At 41.6% G+C, this 19,810-nt stretch overlaps 1 protein-coding gene across 5 annotated transcripts in view; it reads left to right on the top strand.

The window, feature by feature from the left end:
- The first annotated feature begins 101 nt into the window (after positions 1–101).
- Positions 102–19,810, top strand: part of POLQ (DNA polymerase theta) — a 61,618-nt gene continuing 41,909 nt past the window's right edge. For 2 of the 5 annotated variants that reach the window (XM_038147832.1, XM_038147842.1), the window contains exons 1-9: positions 102–1,075; positions 4,673–4,855; positions 5,576–5,706; positions 7,109–7,265; positions 11,191–11,299; positions 13,955–14,174; positions 16,022–16,166; positions 16,264–16,410; positions 18,123–18,335. In XM_038147832.1, coding sequence (XP_038003760.1) covers positions 880–1,075; positions 4,673–4,855; positions 5,576–5,706; positions 7,109–7,265; positions 11,191–11,299; positions 13,955–14,174; positions 16,022–16,166; positions 16,264–16,410; positions 18,123–18,335 — 1,501 coding nt within the window. In that variant the 5' untranslated portion in view covers positions 102–879. Of the gene's footprint in view, positions 1,076–4,672; positions 4,856–5,575; positions 5,707–7,108; positions 7,266–11,190; positions 11,300–11,507; positions 11,542–13,954; positions 14,175–16,021; positions 16,167–16,263; positions 16,411–16,840; positions 17,143–18,122; positions 18,336–19,810 lie in introns of those variants that run through there. The other 3 variants (XM_038147851.1, XM_038147868.1, XM_038147861.1) reach the window with 3 other exon arrangements.

Raw genomic sequence — 19,810 nt, 5'->3', positions numbered from 1 at the left:
TACTCAGATACAATTGTCTGAAATGACAGTAGTATTCTTAAAGAATTTTGCTTCCATTTAATTTTAAGATTTAATTATGGGAATGAGAGCACATGCTCTTCTTCAAGGGCTAGAAATTTCTGCGTGTATGTGTTTGAGATGATAACCACCAGTCCTGCTTCATGGGAAGTCAGCCTCCTAAGCTGTGATCCATTTCTCTGAAGAGGGATACAAAACATTAAGAGCTTTTCTGAGTGGGTGGGTGAGGGGATGTGTGGGTGTGTGTGTTACCCAAAACAAAGCAGTGGTGTCCAGAAGGAGATTACTGCCTGTGTTCATAGTCCTGCTTTCAATGTTCACCCTTTGCTGTCCTTATTTTTGGAAGATCAGTATGTTTTCTTCAGCGGAAATGAAAAGACAATTTAGAAAAATCTTATTTTTTGATATAATGCTTCTTACCACTTCTGTGGGTGATGGACAAAGACATGCATTTTTTGGGTGCTGCAGAATTTTCGTAGAACTGCTCTTCATATTCACGTTGCTGAGGAGAGGTAAAACCAGTCCTAGTCTTTTAGAATCTGAAGCAGCTATTCTGCCGTCGGAGGCATTAGAAACAAAAAACGAGGCTGTCCTTTGGGCCCTCTCCTGCAAGGTAAGCCTTGTTTTGTTGAAGCAGACGCTTCATTGAATTATCTCAGCCTTTCACCGGTACAGCGCGCGTTACCGCACGCTCGGAGCGCTGCCTCGGCAAACACCGGTGCAGACAGCCCCTACTCTGCGGTGGCCGCACGCCTCGGCCGCGCCGGGCTGCCCGGTTCCCTGCTCCAGCCCGTTCCCTGCTCCCGCCGGGGCCGCGGCCCGAGGCCGCCCTCCCGCCGGCCGGGGCGGGGCCGGGTTTGAATGGCGCGGCGGGAAGATGGCGGCGGTGCCGTTGTCACCCCGAGCGGTGCCGCCGCAGCCTCGGCCGCGGGGCTCCGCGGCGGCAGCTCCCGCACAGCGGGGCGGGCCGTGCCGCCCGGCCCCGCCGCTCCCCGCCGTGCTGTGCTGAGCCCCCCGCCCGGCCTCGACCTCTCCCTGCGCCGCAGCGGCTCGGCAGGTACCGGCGCGGAGAGCGCAGCCCTTCTCTCCCACTGCCCTTCTTTCTGTTGCCGCTCTCCCCTCGGTGGTGCGGCGCGGCGGGTCGGGACGTGCTGGGCGCGGGGGAGCGGGGCTGCCCGGGGGCAGCGGGGCGCTGCTGGAAGGGGCCGGGACCCTCCGAGCCTCTCCCGGTGCGGGCGCCGGGCCCTGGCCCCGAGGGCGGCGCTGCTCGGGCCGCGCTTCGCCCCTTCCTTTACCCCTGAAGGGCCGCGGCTGCAGCCGAGGGACGTGCTTGTGTTAGCAGGGTGGTGATGGAAGGATTTCCTGCACCCCTCGCTGTGTGGTCGAGGAAGAACATAAGAAAATGTGTATTCTGTGCACAGGTCTGAGATGGGGGCATTCTGTGTGTCGTGGAACAGTGGGTCTTTTTCTTGGCTTGGCCTCTAGGTGCTGCCATAATACAGCAATCGGTATCGTCCGTTCTCTTTGGTATACCAGGCAAGGTTTGTTTACCTACGTTGAGAAATTGATCAAAGAATACATATAGAATACAGAAGATGTATACACATTATATGTCTATACGCACTATACAAGATTCTGTATAAACATCTTGTGGCAAGGTGTCATATCAAGTGCTCCTGCTGCCAGACAGAGCCACTTAAAATGATGCTTCTAGATGCCATACATACATTTTACCAGCTTCTTGTGCTCTTGAATCAAGGGAGAAATCAAGACGTATACAGCGTTGAGATTGTACACAACATTTTAAATCAAGATATTTACAAAGCATCTTGTAGTTTCATCTCTTTTGTGTTTTTTCCTGTAACTTTTTAAAGCATTTACATCTCTCGGTCTCTTCTCCAGTCATGTCACATTTTCTCACTGATGAGATTATGCTCTGCAAGATACAATTTTGTCAATTTCTGCAAATGGAAAGAGCAAGGAAATGTTCACATTTCCACAGTCAGCTCCCCAAAGACAATTCAGTAAGCAGCACTCTTGTGTTTTAACTGGCCCTACACTCTGGTTTTCCTTTTGAAAAACCGAATACCTAATGCTTTTAACCAACAATTTGTATTTTCCTAATTTTTACTGTTTCTTAGCATTATTTTAGTAAATAAAAAAAAAGGTTTCACAGGTATACTTCTGTACATAGATCTCTAAGCCACAAGTTTTCAAACACATCTTCAGTTCTAAAGATATTCTTCAAACAGCCGAATCACCTGATCCTTTACTCATCCCATCTTTTACATAAAATTCGTTGGTTTGAACACTAGGGAAAAAGCTTGAGGTCCCATCTCATAGGGTTTTTTATGTTTCTGAATCTTAATTCTTGCCATATTAGACAGTGTAATTGATTTGCATGGCAACTGGGGGGACTATAAGCTTCTGGTGGCTTCTGTGAGAAGCCACCAGGAGTTTCCCCTGGACAGAGCCAATGCAGCCAGATCCAAGAGGGACCTGCCACTGGCCAAGGCCATCAGCAACAGCAGTAGCACCTCTGGGATAATGTATTTAAGAAGGGGGGAAAAAAAGCCTGTGCAATGGCACCTGCAGCTGGAGGAGTGGCAATAAGTGGTGGAAACAGCCTGCAGACCCCAAGGTCAGTGAAGATGGAGTGGGAGGAGGTCCTTCAGGTGCCGCAGCAGACATTCCCCTGCAGCCTGTGGTGAAGACCATGGTGAGGCAGGCTGTCATGCCCCTGTAGCCCATGGAGGTCCATGGTGGAGCAGAGATCCACCTGCAGCTCGTGGAGAATCCCGTGCTGGAGTGAGTGGTTGCCTGAAGGAGGCTGCAGCTCCGTGGGAAGCCCACATTGAAGCAGGCTTCTGGCAGGACCTGTGGAGAGAGGAGCCCATGCTGGAGCAGGTTTGCTGGCAGGACTTGTGACCACGTGGGGGACATGAACTGGAGCAGTTTGTGAAGAACTGCGGCCTGTGGGAAGGACTCACATTGGAGAAGTTCATGGAGACTGTCTCCTGTGAGAGGGACCCCACACTGGAGCAGGGGAGGAGTGTGAGGAGCTCCTCTTTGAGGAGGAAGGAGCAGCTGAGACAATGTGTGATGAACTGACTGCAACTCCCATTCCCTGTCCCCTTGTGCTGCTGGGGGAAAGGAAGTAGAGAAAGTTAGGAGTACAGTTGATCCTGAAGAGAAGGGAGGAGTAGGGGGTAGGTGTTTTTTAAGATTTTGCTTTATTTCTCATTATCCTACTCTGATTTGATTAGTAATAAATTAATTCTCCCCAAGTCAAGTATTTTGCCTGTGGTGGTGATTGGTGGGTGGCCTTTCCCTGTCGTTTTCTTCGCTCGTGAAGCTTTCACTGCATTTTGTCTCTCCTGTCCTGTTGAAGAGGGGAATGACTTTGGGTAACTTTGGGTAGCACCTCGTGTCCAGCCAGGGTCAACCCACCACAGTCACAGTTTAGGATGGACAATTCTGGTCTCCTCTGAATTCCTCTTGGGAAGTCTGTCCTGCTTTGTAGCATATTTCTGTTCTCTCCCAGTGGTGCTTAAATTTTTGTTTATATTTTATGGTACTTTGATTACACAAAGTGAAGCAAAGCTGTGTAGAGGAGTCGATCATGCAGCAGTGACAGCCTAGATTGGGGTTAACCTCAAGGCAGCAATTGAAATTTTTAGTGTGATGAGAGAAGAAATGATGGCTGCTTATGCAGGCTGGTGTTACTCATCTAGCCTGCCCTTGTGCCATCAACAATGGTGGGAAGTTTCTTTTAGAATTTTTCGAATGTACCAGTAGAAGAACGGGTGCAGTAGAGGCAGTACACACGATTACTTGGTTTTCATCTCAATTTGCCAAGGTCTTTCACAAAATGCTTTTACAGGAACTGTATGTTTATGGGTGATAGGGGAGGCATTACTGTGCATCAGAAACCTGAATGGGACAAAAAGCTTGAGTTTTCTTTACGACTTGGAAAAACAGAGGAGAAGTAGAGGGAGGGGGCAGTGCCCGTAGTCAGCACAAAGTTGTTTAGGGTTACTAAGACAAGAAATAATCAGCAAGGAACTTAATTAAACTAGAGGAACTGGCAGTGTTGTGAAGATACCATCAGTGTTAATAAACTGAAATATGACACACTGTACAGAGTAGCTCGAGCTGCTTGTTTGCTTTAGATTGTGGTTTTCATTCATCTGTAAAACAAAAAACATTGGGCAGTTCTGTAATCAGTGAGAATTAATGAAATTTCAGTAGCAGTAACTTCTTAAAGGGGAAATGGTGTGGGTGAGGACAAGATGGCAAATACATTGCAATGCTGTTACATCGATCAGTGCTGAAGCTCTCTCTGACTATGTAGTTGGTAATGGCTGCTCTGTCTCAAAAGCAAATACCAGGGCAAGAGTTTGGTGAAGGAATTAATTGAATGTGGATAATCTTACAGGAAGAAAAATTGACAAAAAATATGTCAGAAGATAAGAAAAATGGTGAACCATGCACACAAAATGTTGAAAAATATAGGGCAGATAGTTTATGGCCTTTCCTTGTAATACAGGAGACTGTAGAGAAGTTTGACATTTGGGTGTGTAACCTAAATGACCTCAGATGCAATGATGATGCTTGAGTTTTTAAATTTTATTTTTATTTTCTTCTTCCAAAGGGCAATATCAGCAGGTAAATGTTCCTGAAGACCAAGCAGACAAGTTGCTCCTTGCAAGCTGGGGTCTTCCCAATGCAGTTCTGGAGAAATACCACAGTCTGGGAGTAGTGCAGATGTTTGAATGGCAAGCAGAATGCCTGATGCTTGGACAAGTTCTGGAGGGAAAGAACCTCGTTTACTCAGGTATGCAAACATCTGACAAAACCAGTCCCCCCTAACTTTTCCACTGCCATTTACAAGGACTTACTGGTGCTGAGACATTAGGATCTGACAGGTAGAAAGGTCAAGATCTTCTTCTGGAGACATCTGAAGATCTGTCACATTTCTGTACCTTGAACTTGACTTAACAATCTCCTTTCCGGATGTGAAGAGAGAATTTTAGCCCCATTTTCTCAATTAAAGTTCCTTTAGAAGTTGATAATCAGGAGTCAGCTAATGGTGACTATTTTTTATTACACTGTCAGCTAGGAACTGAATGATAACAATTGAGGATATACATGCTTCTGAGAATGTTATTTGCTATTAGTTTTTTTCCATTTATTGTTTTTCATCACATATTGTGTGTGGGGTGTGTGTGCAGAGGGGGAAGTAATGCAAAAGGAGAAGGAGGACTGGTGGACTAGAAATCTGTAGGAAATGACAGTTGGTTTTCTAGCCTTCATGGGAAAAAGGTTCTAGAGCAGCACTGACAGGATGAAGAACTTAAAAGAGAGGTGGGTGATTTTTAGTCTTCTTGACTCTTTATAGGGGTGACTGCAAATGTGGTTGTGGGTGGAAGACATCAACTGAAGAGTCCCACCCCAAGTTCTTCAGTAACTGCTTTCTATGTTAGAGTTGGGATGCTTTCAGATTTATTTTTTAAACTTTAAAAATTAATTAACTCCCCCCCTTTTATTTTTCAAGCTCCTACCAGTGCTGGAAAGACTCTGGTCGCAGAGTTGCTTATTTTGAAGCGAGTCCTGGAGACTCGTAAGAAAGCTCTTCTCATCCTTCCCTTTGTCTCTGTGGCCAAGGAGAAGAAATGTTACCTGCAGGTAAGTAGCATTCAAGGAGAGTAAATTTATGGGTAGTAGTTGTTGGGTCACATTTTTTAAACAGAAATGCAAAAGCATGGATTTTGGGGAAAAACAAATTACTTAGTTTTTTTCAAAAAGGGGTTGTAGATAATTTAAAATTTGCTCTAAGCTGGAGAGAAAAAAAATGAAACTTTTAGCAAAAAAGGTAAACTTAGAAAAATTTTACAGGGTCAATTAAAACATTTCATTTCAGCTTTGACTTTGAAAGCATTGTTACTTGCCTTTATTCACCAATTTGGTAATATACACAATTTAAATGAAATTTCCAATGAAAGATCATGTTAGGAAAAGTACAAAGGGAAGGTGTAAATATTACCTTAAGGATTAAAGTATATTTTAGCTTTCCTTGGTGTATTCCACCACAATTTTGTGCATTTGATTTCACTTTGACTTTGCTAATTTTTTTTTTTCTGCCAGAATATAGTTATGTCCTGGTTTCCTCACTCCAGCTATTTAAAAAATAAAATTAGAATGGGAACACTCTTCAAGACATAAATATTTTTTCTTGAAAGACTTTCATATCAAATGTTGTTGCCATTAGGTAATGACAATGACTAAAACCAAATCCAAACCCAGCAGACATTTTTGTTATAGTTTCTAGCAGTTAAGACAGTTTGGTCGTTCATTAACTGAGATGGTGTCTTAATTTTACAAATTGCTAGGAAATCCTACAAACTAAGTGCAAAAGCTACTTTGAAGTGCTTGATAATGGAGACACATTTTTGCTTTAATCTCGTAAAACTGGAGGAATATCAGTGCTCTGTTTTGCTACTCCTGGCAAGAGGTTTGGCCATAGCTGCACATGCATGAACTCAAAGGGTGACCTACCTGTGAGGTACAAATGTTTGTATCTTTTGTTAATGCCGTGTGGGATGTGTCAGAGCTTTGGCACTGCAGTAAGGAGACCTGGAAGAGAATTTACTGTTTCTTGGCTTTCAGTGTGAGATATGTCATCACTGTGTTTGGAGTTCCATTTTGGCTTTTGCCCAGGATTTCTCAAGAGGAAGGTGTCTTTTTACATAAGCCACTGATATTATAAACTGTTGCACTGTGTGTTCCCTAACATTTTTGATATTAGATCTTCTTATACATAGCAGGGGTCCTCATCTTTTACTCAGTTGTGTTGTGTACACTGTCTTGCAATGTGTACTCTGTGGCTTCTGCTTTGGAAATAAAAAATTACAGTGGGGAAAAGAAGTGTCACTAACTGGCTGAGATACGACTTTAATCTGATTAGTTGGCATTAAAAATACCAGAAATTGGAGATGTAGAGTGCAGGCTTTTATGTGATTCCAGCAAGCATTGGTCAGAAGTTCAGATTTGTAACCTTGGCATGGTGTTCTTTATCCTTGGAAAACAGGCCCTGTTTCAGGAGGTGGATGTGAGAGTTGAAGGCTACATGGGAAGCATGGCTCCTGCTGGACGTTTCTCTGCTCTGGATGTTGCTGTCTGCACCATTGAGAAAGCCAATGGACTAATCAATAGGCTCATAGAAGAAAACAAAATGGACTCATTGGGTAAAATACTGCAGCTTGACCATAGTGGGGTTTACATATTCTGAGTGTGTGTGAAATCATGGGAGAATTCAAATTTTCTGAGTTCTGTATGTGACAGGCATACCATATAGGAATATGCAGCAATTTTCTTCTTCCAGAGAACCTCTTATTTGGATTTAGGAGGACAGGCAGCACTGTTCCATGTAGCTTAGCAGCTGGGATGAGTAGGTAGAAGCTGCAGGCTTTAGTTGGTCTCAAATGGAGAGCAACCTGCAGTTAACAATGATTCCCATTGCTGGGAACTGTTATCTAATTAATAAGACTAAATTAAAGTTCTGAGATATGTTTGAGTTCAGGAATGTGTTATGTTCGTTTGTTTTAGACAGAGATTGTGGAATCTAAGATCTGTCTTAAATTAGCTTGAGAAAGAGAAGGAATTACATTCTGTGCTCATCTGGATCCAGATAAGCAGAATGAATACATAGTGCTCCTCTGGGTAGGCATTTGGACTGGGAGAGCTGTGCCATTCATTTCTGTTTTGTTTGCTCAAAAACCCTGTCCTTGTAACATTGGCTTCTGGGTCACTGTGGCCCTGATGGCCACTAGATAATGAAAGTATTCATTAATTATTGGGGATAAGATAAAAGCTGAAGAAGCCCAATGTTTCCATGTACACTCGACAGAGACGTGCTTTCCTAATCCAATCAGAAGTTTGTTATTTTCTTTTTTTCTCTGCTCCAGAAAGCTATACCCAGTTATGTTTTAGGCAGTAATCCTTTCCATCTTCACTCTGTCCTGTAACATAGCTGGGTGCTATTTTAAGAATATAAAAATAGATGAGGATCGAACTGCTCTGAGACCTCCACCTTTGAAACTGCTGTTCTGTGTGCATCTGGTATCATAATATTCTGCTGCATTGTGTACCAGAAGAGCTTTTTAGAGAGAAAATGGGAAATAAACCTTGTAGGTTTTTTCAGAGTGTGAGATCATGGGATAACACATTCACACCTGGATCTATAGGGGCTGAATCACCATGAATGCTTTAGAGACTGCCAGTGGGCTGGAAGATGAGTGGGTGACTGTTGTGCAGCATTTTAAACTCATTCAAATGAAGGCTTCTGCAGTCCAGCTTGATTCTTGAATGTATATCTTCATCCCTTCACTTGGAAGAAAACCTGTTATTTATTTCAATAGATGGCTACTTGGTTTAAGGTTTTTTTGCTGGTTTAAGCTAGGGTTAGTGTGATCCTATATTGCCACGCTGTACAAGCTGTACTGCCACCACAAGGAAGACTGTGGGCCAGGTTAAGCAACTTTCTGTTGGCTTGTGTGCCTTGGAAGCATACTCAGAATATTAAAATGTATTGTTTAATGATACCATCTTTCAGAAGCTAGAGATACACCAAATCCCTCTGGTTGGAACCTCCATTTCATCCCTACATATTGTTGCACTTTCAAAGATTAATATATTTGAGAGGAGTCATTTAAATATAAGTAGCCAAGTGACTACAAGATTTGAGTTTGGAGATGTGTTCTCAATACCAATTTCTCCTTAAAGCACCATGTTTTTCTTTCACCATTTGAAAATATCTCTGCTGCAAACCTCCATTTCCCTTATGCCCCAATATGGCCATGTAACAGAAATAAGGGTAAAATGCTTATTATTTTTTTTTTCTTTATATGCTTCTCTGACATTGATTTTAAAATTAAATTTGATTTTAAAAAGTCATCGTTATGTAGGAAATGGACAAGTTTTCTCTTTGGAGGTAAATTTTCATAGAAGCTGTAAAATATGGGTATGAACTGAAAATGCCAGTTTAGCTGTCACCCAAAGGAAGCTTGTCTGAAACTGCAAGATTGTACCTTGTCTTCTAATTAATTCTAAATTTAGACCAGTTTGAGTTTGTTACAAGGGTGTTTTATCTTTTGAGATGAGTTATTGGGAGATGACTGCAATCCTGGCTGGATTCCATCTCCAGCTTGAGCTGTTCCTTTTACTGATGTCAACCCCATGCTGATAGCTCACGTTGCCTTTGGAAATCGTTGGGAGAAACTCAAATCCGCTGCCTGCCAGAGCTCTCTTTGCTGTATGAAGCAGTTAAAAGCAATGTTGTGTTGCTAATTATTATATAACGTGTCAGTTTAGAACATCCAGGTACATGGGAGATGATATTCCTCTTGTGCAGCCTCTTGACACTGATGCTAAAGAAATTTTTAGGAAAATGATTAGAGAAGAATCTGCTGCTTTCTCAGTGTGTCAGCTGGGAATGGATTTGTAATGTGCTGTTGTGATACTTGTTTCTTAATTTAAACTTGAAATTAAAATGTTACTAGTTGAATTATATTTAAAAAAAATCAAGTCCTTCCTGCTTTTGATTCAAAACTTTTTATTTTTAAACAGGATGGGGAATTAAAACAACCTAGTTATTCTACAGTAAACATGTCTGGTATCTCTCAGGTACTTTTTAGTGGTTTTTTTTTCAGCTGTCTTCTAGGGATACACCTAATTTGCAGACAGAAATAGCAGACTGAGTCTAGCCTCATTTTCAGGACCTATGTGGTATGATGAAGGTTTGAAGTGACTTGCATGGATTTTACTTTGGTAGGTATCTGATTAAACTGTCCTAGCTCAGCTCTGGAAGAATTCAGGCAGATTGTTGTATGGGGAAGCAGGAAGAAGCTTTTTCTGAGAGCTGAACAAATATGTATTTGGTGATCAATGAATTGCCATTATTTACAAGCGAGCACAGAATAGAGGAAGTACAGGAAGACAGAGGAGCTGGATGGGTGGGAGTTTGTAAAAGAGGCTGATGAAGCAGTGCAGCACTCTTTTCTAACTTAAGTGGCTTGAAAGAGAAGGAGGGAGAAAACAGACGGAGAGAGAAGGAACATATGTAGGAAGGAGAAAAAAAAAAAGAGAAGGAAAAAAAGCATTGAGACAGATAATGTAAGGTCACATTTGCCCTTAAGCTCCTGCTATTTTAGCCGTACCAGAAAGATATTACATAGCTGCACCAGGGAGGAAAAAAAATTCCACAGCAGCAGAGCTAATGAAGTGTGGTGTCCTCTGTGCCCTGCTTTTTTTTTTTAACCTTCCTTTATCCTACTCCATATCCCTGGGACCCTGTGAGCTGGCCAGAAAGGGTATATGCTGCTGCTGGGATGTGTGCAGGAGGTGCACTGGGTGCCTGAGTAGTAGTGGCTCTGTGTTTTCTCCTCAGGGAACACTCTAGTCTGGTCTGTTGTGTCCAGCTGCTGATTTTCAGAAGCCTTTTTAGGCATTAGTCTTTTATATATTTCTACACACCTTAAAAGTTTGATGGAGGTGGTTAATAGATTAAAATTTCATTTGCAGGAGGTAGGAGGGCAACAAAGCTGTCACATAAGGATATTTTTCATTACAAAGCCAAAGCTAAATAGTAGAGCTCATTCAGGTTTGGTTAACGAAGAGCAATTTAATAGGAAGCAGACTCTGGCAGTGTAATTACGTCTGCTCTTGTTTTTTTTCTGACACGACTGGATTAGTAAAAAATTACGTTTTTAACTAAGACAGTGATGTCAACAAAATTTTTTACTAGCTCATTTGGGTGCTGGAATTTTCATTTCCAGATACTCTGAAGTCTGAGTGTTTTTGCTTGCAAGAGGATTACAGTATAGCTGCTGCAATACTGTTTTGTGTGGTGTCTAGACTAACAACTCAACCTATTTATTTTTGTTTTTTAAAAGCTGATTGTGTCATATGTGGTTGTGGTGGGTATGAAATCTCATGACATCAGTCATGATTTGTCTCTCTCAGTGACAGAAGGAAGCCATTGTGGTGTTGGTTAGCATAGATAGATTTGTGAATTTAAATTTTAGTTCATCATGTGGAAGGGGAAAGGATCGAGGCTATTTGCTCTTAGTTTGGAAGTTTGTCAGATATGACCTGAGTGCTCTTCTTTATCAGGAGTGGTGGTTGTAGATGAGTTACACATGCTGGGAGACTCTCATCGAGGATATCTGCTGGAACTCCTCCTGACCAAAGTGAGATATGTTACAGAGAAGGTAGCAAAAAGGTGAGTACACTGAGATGTTTGTCTTTTAATGCTAAATAATTGATGACTCTAAATATTTGTTCTCTGTGTGAATGGAAACTTGGGTTACCGCCAAGGTTTTTATGAGAGCAGTGACCTAGACTATTTTGTTTATTAAGATCTCATCATAGCACTTTTCAGGAGCCTGCATTGTAGTTAAACCCTCTTTTCCACATGGTTTTCAGTTATGTGCTACCATGGGATTTATCCTCTCAGGAAAAGAAGTAAGGCTGAAGCTTTCATTTACTTCATTAGGGTTTTTTTTTTTTTAACTTTGGATTTTTTAAAAACAGTTTTGCTAGCAGATTTGCCCTGCCTAATTTTTCAGTGCTTCATGGGGTGGTGTAATTATCCTACTGGAATTCTCTGGTGTGATTGAAGAGTGGGCAGGCTGTTAACTTGTGCATAGTGAATTGATCAGAAGGCTTAGAGGATATGTCAGCAGTCTGCTTAGTGCTGCTCAGGGTGAGCTCTGCTTTTGCTTATAACATGTGATAGCCTAGTGGTTGCATGTTTTCTTGCCTTTAGCATAATTGATTTGACTCTGGGGAATAGATAAGATGTTTGAGAAGACCTCTAGAAGATTTTAAGAATTCAGTAAGTGGATCCTCAGTACCAAACTGTCCAGCTGCTCCATAGTGCCCAAACACAGAAAAAAGGAAATGGAGGAGGTGGTGTAACCTTCTTAATCTTTATTGGTGGTGCTGAGAGAAGAGTCAAAATCAACTGTTTCCTTAGCACAGAAAGTCAGATTTTGTCAGTTTTCTCTGCTGCTTCTTGTTGTACAAGTTGTACAGTGCTGGGCTAAGCAGAGACCATCTATTTAGTTCTGGGGGAGCTGCCATTTCTACACTGTCTCTCCACTGGACGTTTCACCCAGTATTGCCCATCATGATTTCCAGGAGCAAGCAGTGTTCTTGGTCTAATCACATATTAGTGACTTCTGACTTCTCGTATTCTCCCCATAAATCCTGGAAGCCAGTACACTTTGGAGCAGTGTGAGTGACTTTGCCACTCCTTTTCTCTTGGTTTATCAGGCAGCTGCAGCACAGGGACAGGCTCACCCTCTGCTTTACTCCCTGGCATTGAGGAAGCAGGAAGGAGAAAACACTTGTGCATCACAGGTGCATCAAGGAATGTTCCTGGGAAGACACAGTGTTTCATCCTCCACCTTGCAGGCATGCTGGGGCCCAGATTCTCTCTCTCTCTGTCAGGATCAAGGTGACAGTGGTACCCTGTACCACTTCCTGACATGAAGAAAGTGGCAGCTAATTTTATTTTGGAATCCACTGAATTTCTGGAGCTGAAGACCACATTTTCTTTCAAATGTCCTTCTAAGTCTGTGTTTTGGGTTTTTTTCCCCTTCTGTTATTTAATGAGCTTATATAAAGTCTTTAAACACAGTCCAGTCTGGCCAGTTATCAGAATGATCAGGGTACTTCAGTCCCACTGAAGTACAAGCTGTGTCTTCACAGGCAAGAAAATGTTCTCAGATGGCCATTGCCTGTGTGGGTGTCCATGCTTCTCCACGAGGCTTTTCCACACTCAGCCAAAATTCTGTGGCAGATTTTTCTCCTCCTTAGCCACATAATGTTCTGTAGAGCTAGAACTTTTTTAATCCTTGGAGGTCAATAGTTGCCTTAGGGAGGAAAAGGTTCAAAGTTCCTGTACAGACAAAAATCTGTAACCTTGATGGTGAAGCTGTACCAGCAAATGCTTAAAGAGCTTGGATAACAGAGAGTCTGCCTCTCCTCAACTTCCTTATTTCTGTCTCATCAGTGACTGGCCTTTTCTACTACAGCTTCTGGGTGATCTTGTTTTCTCTGTCTTGTCTTTGCCAGGATTACCAGGTTACTAAGAAGATTCAGGTTATTTCTGAGCTCACAGTGATTTGTCAGATCTTTTTGTTTTTTAGAGTCTCGATTTGTGGCTCAGTGCAATGCAAATGAGTACTTTTCAAACACAAGCTTAGAAGCATAAAAAACCCCTATTGTGTGGATGTAAAAGCCTGAATTAGAATCTAAATTTGGGTATCTAAATTAACAGTTTGTATTGTCAGGTTTGTTAGGAGTCCATTACTTCTCACTGTCTTTAGTGAAAGCTGCTGTTCAGCATTTTAGGAACAGAAGCTACTTGCTTCTTTGCTGGTCTTAGGGTTTTGGTTCCCAGATTTAGGAAGATATTAGTCTAATATTATTTGTCCTGAAATGGAAACAAATATGAGTATTTTAATTAAGGTATTCAAGCTTAGAAAGATTGCAGTGGAGATTGAGCCATTCCTTTATTTCCATGTTTTTGTTAGTGGCAAGGAACTAGTTGATCTTTGTATTTGTTTTCAGTCTCTCCAAACATGCGGTAAATTTATAGCTGTGGGCTACCTAAAGAAGGTAAAGGTTTAGGGTTCAAATTGATTAAAAGCTGAATTATCTTGTTGTTAGTGCATAACCTGACCTTTTTGAATCAAAATATGTTTTCTAAGCGTAGAGTATGGCTTCTTTCTTTGTCAAGAAGTTGAAAAATTAACTTTGCACTTGAGAGGCTGGAAGGAATTAGATTGAACTGTTTTTTCTGAATTCCATTTTCCAGAACAGTAGCCTGTGTTGTCACTAACTTTCATTTTCTTTTAACCACTTCCAGACACACAAAGAGCATCAGTCCTGGTTTTGGTGGGATACAGATAGTAGGCATGAGTGCTACCCTCCCTAACCTGGGGCTCCTGGCCTCATGGTTAGATGCAGAGCTCTACTGTACAGATTTCCGCCCTGTGCCCCTCAAGGAGTGGGTGAAAATTGGCAGCAACATATATGACTCCTCCATGAATTTAGTGCGAGAATTCCAGCCCAAGCTGCAATTGAAGGTAACCCCGAGCAGTGGCTTTGGGATAATGCCTTTGGTAGTGCTAAAGTTAAAGACACAGCTCCTGGTATGTTTTTAAATTTATTTTAAAATAGATGACTTGTTGTTTACTTCATAGATTCATGTTCAAACTGAGAATAAAATTGGTATTTTTGTCTTCTCCTGATTTAAACAAAAAATCCCCAAAATACAGACTCATGAAGGTCTGGAAGATTCTTGAATCTGACTTGAAGACAAAGTTGACTTTACAGTTATGTTGTTTTTGAGTACCTGACAGGTATAAAGAATTTGATTCTCCCTTTACCCACCACTCTATCTTGTGTCTGGAAATCTACTTCCCTTTCATAAATGCAGGTAAGTATTTCCTGCTTAGGCCAAGGAATTTGCAATCATAACTGGGAGAAAGTATTTGTATTAAAATCTGGTATTGAACCTGCTTATGTTAAACTGCTAAGTGATCTAATTTTGACACTGATTAGAAGGCAGATGTCCATTCCAATTCTTCTGAATCCGTTTTCAGTAGTTAGTCATTTTGCACCCTTGAAAAGGATATGGAAAGTTAGGGGTAACAAACTATAATGATTTCAAAGAACCAAATGGGTACAAGTGGGAAATTTGAGCTCTCTACTTGTAGGTCCTTTCCTGTGGAGTCTTTGAAGGGTAAATTCTCTCTCCATATATGCTCTATATAATACTAGTGTAGTATGGGCTGAATGGCAGCAGTATTTTGGAAAAGTTTTGCACTCCATTCTTGCTGTGCATAGACATTCTCTTGTCAGCAGCATGGTGGCCCAGCAAAGAAAAAGTATCCTGGAAACAAAAGGAAATGTTTTTCACTAGAGCATTTGGAAGTTAGTTTTTATGTGGTCATACTGAGAAGGTGATGTTGCATTTGGACATTTTTGAGACAGTTGCTTTGGATAGTTACTAAATTAAGCGAGAGAAAGAACTAAACTGGGCTTATGATTCAATGGTTTAAAGGAGTTTGCTTATTTTATAAGACTGAGGGATCTTGGGCTTGAAATCTATCACTGGACCTTCAGACTTCCGTGCCTCAGACTGGACCAATAAAAGGGAACTTGATGACTTCACCACTTCAGCTGAATTTGGCTGATTCCTTGTGGAGAAGTTCCTGCCATTGCTCCCCTGTTTTCATTTGCATTTTAGTGCTTTTTATTTCTTGCTGTACGCCTACATTTTTCTCTTCCTCCTTTGGCCTGCTTGCTATAAGTGAATTTGGCATAGCCAAGCATAACAGATCAATTACAGGGACTCTCTTAAGATCCTAAAACCAAAAAAAGCAAGCTGTAAACAGCAGGTTTTTGCATGAACATCTATATAAGTATCACTAAAAGCCTTCCACTGTGCTCTGAACACCTGCAGTCTTTGGTCAGCAGTGCTTGCTGAGTGCCTCTTACTGGGGATGCTTAGAGTGCTACATGTCACGCTTTTAGTTCAGACATCCAAGTTAACAAATGTTCCCTAGTTTAAGTAGAGGGGTTTTCCTTCGGGGCTCTTCCCCACTGCTGTTAGCCATGATGTGGAGGTTGCAGTGATTTATTTGTGCACTGTGTGGCCTTCATTCAGAAAAAGATTTCTGAAAGCAAGATGTAAAACATTACACGTATTCATGAGTAGGTCTAGAACTGCCCTCAACAACATGTTCATACTAGTGCTTGGACTTCATTAAGCAAGACAGAAATCAAGATAACAGTCCTCCATGTTCTAGATTTGCTTCTCTTTCTGACTGGAAGTAAAGAGATTCCTACTGGGATACAGAAGGACAGACTTCATTTACAGACTTCATTCAATCTGAAAGTGCACTGAAAATATTTTTTCTCAATTCAGGGAGACGAAGACCATATTGTGAGCCTGTGTTATGAGACTGTTTGTGGTGGACATTCAGTCCTGCTCTTCTGTCCATCCAAGAACTGGTGTGAGAAGCTGGCAGACATCATTGCCAGGGAGTTCTACGGTTTGCAACAAACTGAGAGTAAGAGAAAAGTACTTAATAGAAGACTACAGTATCCACAGTGCCTTTAATGAAAATTAATTTTAGTAGGACTTATAAAAATACTTTCTTTCTCAAGGTTCTGCAAAAAACTCAACCCTTGCCCCAGTTGTTGTGAACAGAGAAGGGATTGATGAGGTCCTGCATCAGTTAAAGCGTTCGATTTCAGGCCTGGACTCTGTGCTCCAGCGTACTTTGCCATTGGGAGTGGCATTTCATCATGCAGGTATTCCTGAATATCTTGGTCTTGAATTCCGTAATCGTTAAGTCATATGGATTCTTTTTCTTTCAGATATCAGCAATTTACCAGTTGCTTTTTTCAGCATTTTTTAGCTTACAATTAAATAAGCTTTAAGAATCCCACAGTTACAGGAGAATTTGAAATTCTTTTTTTGTGGCTGAAGACTTTAATTAACAAGCTGTTTTGCTACATCTTCTCTGTGTTGTGTTGGTGTCCTAGGGTGATGTTATGATGCTTGTATCCCCAGTTGTTTGTTCTGTTTATGCTGGATATTATGTTCTGTGCCTTCAAGACTGGCTCTGAAAAGCGAAGTTTTGTTTTGTTTTCAGCCTGCTCACTCCCCACAGTCGGCGGGACACAGATGGGGCAGTCCATAGCGCTGCTTTCGCTTTTGCTCTTGGTTTCATTTTGCTCTTGCTCCTGCTTTGCTCTTGCTTTCACTTTTGCTCCTGCTTTTGCTTTTACTTTTGCTTCTGCTCATTAGTTAGTTTAGCTAGGCAGTCTGAATTTTTCCCTGGACTGTTTTTTCCTTTCCCTTTCTTGGAACCACTTGAGCCTGCTCCGGACTGGGACCTGGGAAACACCGAGAGTTTCCACACTGTGGCCTGCAGCAGCCATTCCCAGCGCCGGAGGGACCGATAACAGAGCGACCACTCCCAAGAGAGACTTTCTGAATTTGTCATCCTTTTCAGAGCGGTGAAAGAGTGTTGTTATTCGGTATTGTTCATTTTATGTGCTGGAGGGTGCTTTGCCTGTTAAATAAACAGGTTCTTTCCACTTTTCTCTAAGGAATCCTTCCCGAACCGGTTGGGGGGAGGGGCCGTGTGGGTTTGCTATCTGGAGGGGCCCCCTTTGGAGATTTTCTCCCAAATTTGCCCTAAACCAGGATCACTGGATAACAGCAACTTCTGGAATACAACTTGCCTGGTCCTTTCTTTGTGAAATGGCTGAAAACTTAACTGATTTGCAGCTCCGGTGTTTTCAAGTTGTTCCTAAAGCTGCCAGAGTATTTCAGAGCAATTTTCATCAGCTTAATATTGAAATAAATGAGTAAATAGAGGCAGTATAACAATAAAAATAAAAATGAAAGGGACATGTGTTGTGAACACTTCTGCTTGGATTTTTTTATTTCTTACTTAGGTAGGTAATAGAGCATGTCACCTCTTGATTCACTGAGAGAAAAGACTGACTGGGAGAGAAAACAGTAGCTATGGCATTGATTCTGTAGGAGGAATAATTTCAAATGCTTATAGAATCTGTATTTCTTATAAAATTGGCCTGAAGCCCTGAAGGTAATGTAGAAAGATACATACTAGACCCGTAATGGAAATAATGAAGAAGGACTGCAGGGTCAGAATGGCAGATTTCCCTACTGTTTTCTCATTTTTATTTTATTTCTTTATGTATTTACTTGCAGTGCCTGTAAATATGGACTAAGTAGTTCATCTTGCCACAATGTGTACAAGCACCTTAGAAAAGCCAGTATATCAGTGTCAGTTCAATAATAAAAACTTAAGGGTGAAATTTCGCTTCACTTACCGGTCAGAAGTTAACTAAGGTAGTGTTGCAAGTCTAGTTCCTAATGCTGAATGGTGAATGTTCATTAAGTCTGTTCTTCCCTTGCTGGACAGCAGTATTTTCAGCTCTTACATTCAGTCTCACCATCACAAGGGTCACTAAAAGCCACGTCTCCCCAGGTCTGACTTTTGACGAGCGGGACATCATTGAGGGAGCCTTTCGGCAGGGCCTGATCCGAGTGCTGGCCGCGACCTCCACGCTGTCGTCGGGAGTGAACCTGCCCGCGCGCCGCGTCATCATCCGCACCCCCACCTTCGGCGGCCGGCTGCTGGACATCCTCACCTACAAGCAGATGGCTGGAAGGGCTGGCAGGAAAGGGGTAGACACAGAGGGTAAGCAGGGTCTTTATTGACATTCTGTCAGAGCGGTGTTAACCTGATTAAATCCAGGGCGGTACCTCGCAATTAGGGACTAATCATGATGAATTCCTTCGGTATGCTGTATGATTAGGTTAATCAAGATGAATTTGTTTGGTATTAATATGTTTGGTATTAATGGAGTAAAAGTTGTAATTCCCAGGGGGTTGTTTTCATTGCCTGCGACTGACTTTGGTATTTATATGTCAGTTACTTCAGGAACAGGCTATTTTTGCCTTTGAATTCTTGTTAGCTTCTAGGGCTGTGTTGTTCATTTGTCTTAATTTTGTGATCCATGGTCAGTTGACTAAAGTGTTTAGAGTTTCAGTGAGAAAATTTGCAGTAAACTCTCATCAGACGGGCCTAAAATGTTAAAAATGCGTGTAAAGTCTACAACTCTAATTTGACAAACTTCTGTTGTCTGAAATTATGATTTAGGTTTATTAAATTAAAGCATCAATTTTATGGATCTTGAAAGTAATAATGAGACAGAGACAGGGAAATATGAACTGTAGTTCACAGGTAATATGGCACTTTCTTGCATACAGTAGCACTGATTGATGTTCAACAAAAAAAATTCCAGCCTATTATTTTAATTTGCAATGAAAATTTATCTTTGTGGATGATTGGAAAAAGCCACATTATGCAGGTATAAACACAGTAGAAAAGAAGAAGTTCAACAGATGCGGGAAGTGGGATTCGCCCTCCTCATTGTTTGATTGGTGCTTGCTGGAGCCCTATGTAAGCAGACTGTTCTTACATTTAGCTTTCTATTTTTGCCTGAGTAGCATAGCAACAGAGCATTTTGCGACCTATATCTCTGCGAGCTCTCCCTGTGTGTTCAAGGAAAGGGCAGCTGCAGGCTGGATTTTGAAATTTTCCAGACTTTCTCATTTGACTGTAGCAGGCAGGTGTAAAATTACATTATTCCTTGAAGTTTCTTCTTTTTCTCCTTCAAGTTGCAATAATTAGTACCCTTCTTGACAGTTCTGATGTGACAGTTCTGATGTGTAAGCAGTTGATTTTATGCTGATGAGCTTCATGAATGTACCATTTTTTTCCACTCCACAGAGTCTTTTGGATGAGAACATAAAGCTATGTTGCCAGCTGCTACTCTGTCACAGAGTAGGGAGATTGGAGGACAGCAACTTCAACTGGAAAAAGTGCCTTATGTGGATATGAAATTTAGCTGACAGACAAAAGATAAATGCTGTTGGGTTGAATTCCTCCTCCTCTCCCAACATTACATTTTGATTTTTTAATTTATTTTTCTTTATTTGATGGAAACTTAAAAATATAATTTTGGAGAGTGAATGTGTTTCTTTTTGCATTCATCAAAACCACAATTTTCCCAAGGAGAAATAGGAAAAGCTGAACAAAACCTAGAATTTAGTAGGGCCTTTGTTGGTTTTAATGGAGTTTTATGCCTAGATATCCAGAGTCTTCTGGTG

Source organism: Motacilla alba, chromosome 1, assembly GCF_015832195.1.
Source record: "Motacilla alba alba isolate MOTALB_02 chromosome 1, Motacilla_alba_V1.0_pri, whole genome shotgun sequence".
Taxonomy (NCBI): Eukaryota; Metazoa; Chordata; class Aves; order Passeriformes; family Motacillidae; genus Motacilla; species Motacilla alba.
This window is presented reverse-complemented; position numbering and strand designations above follow the sequence as displayed.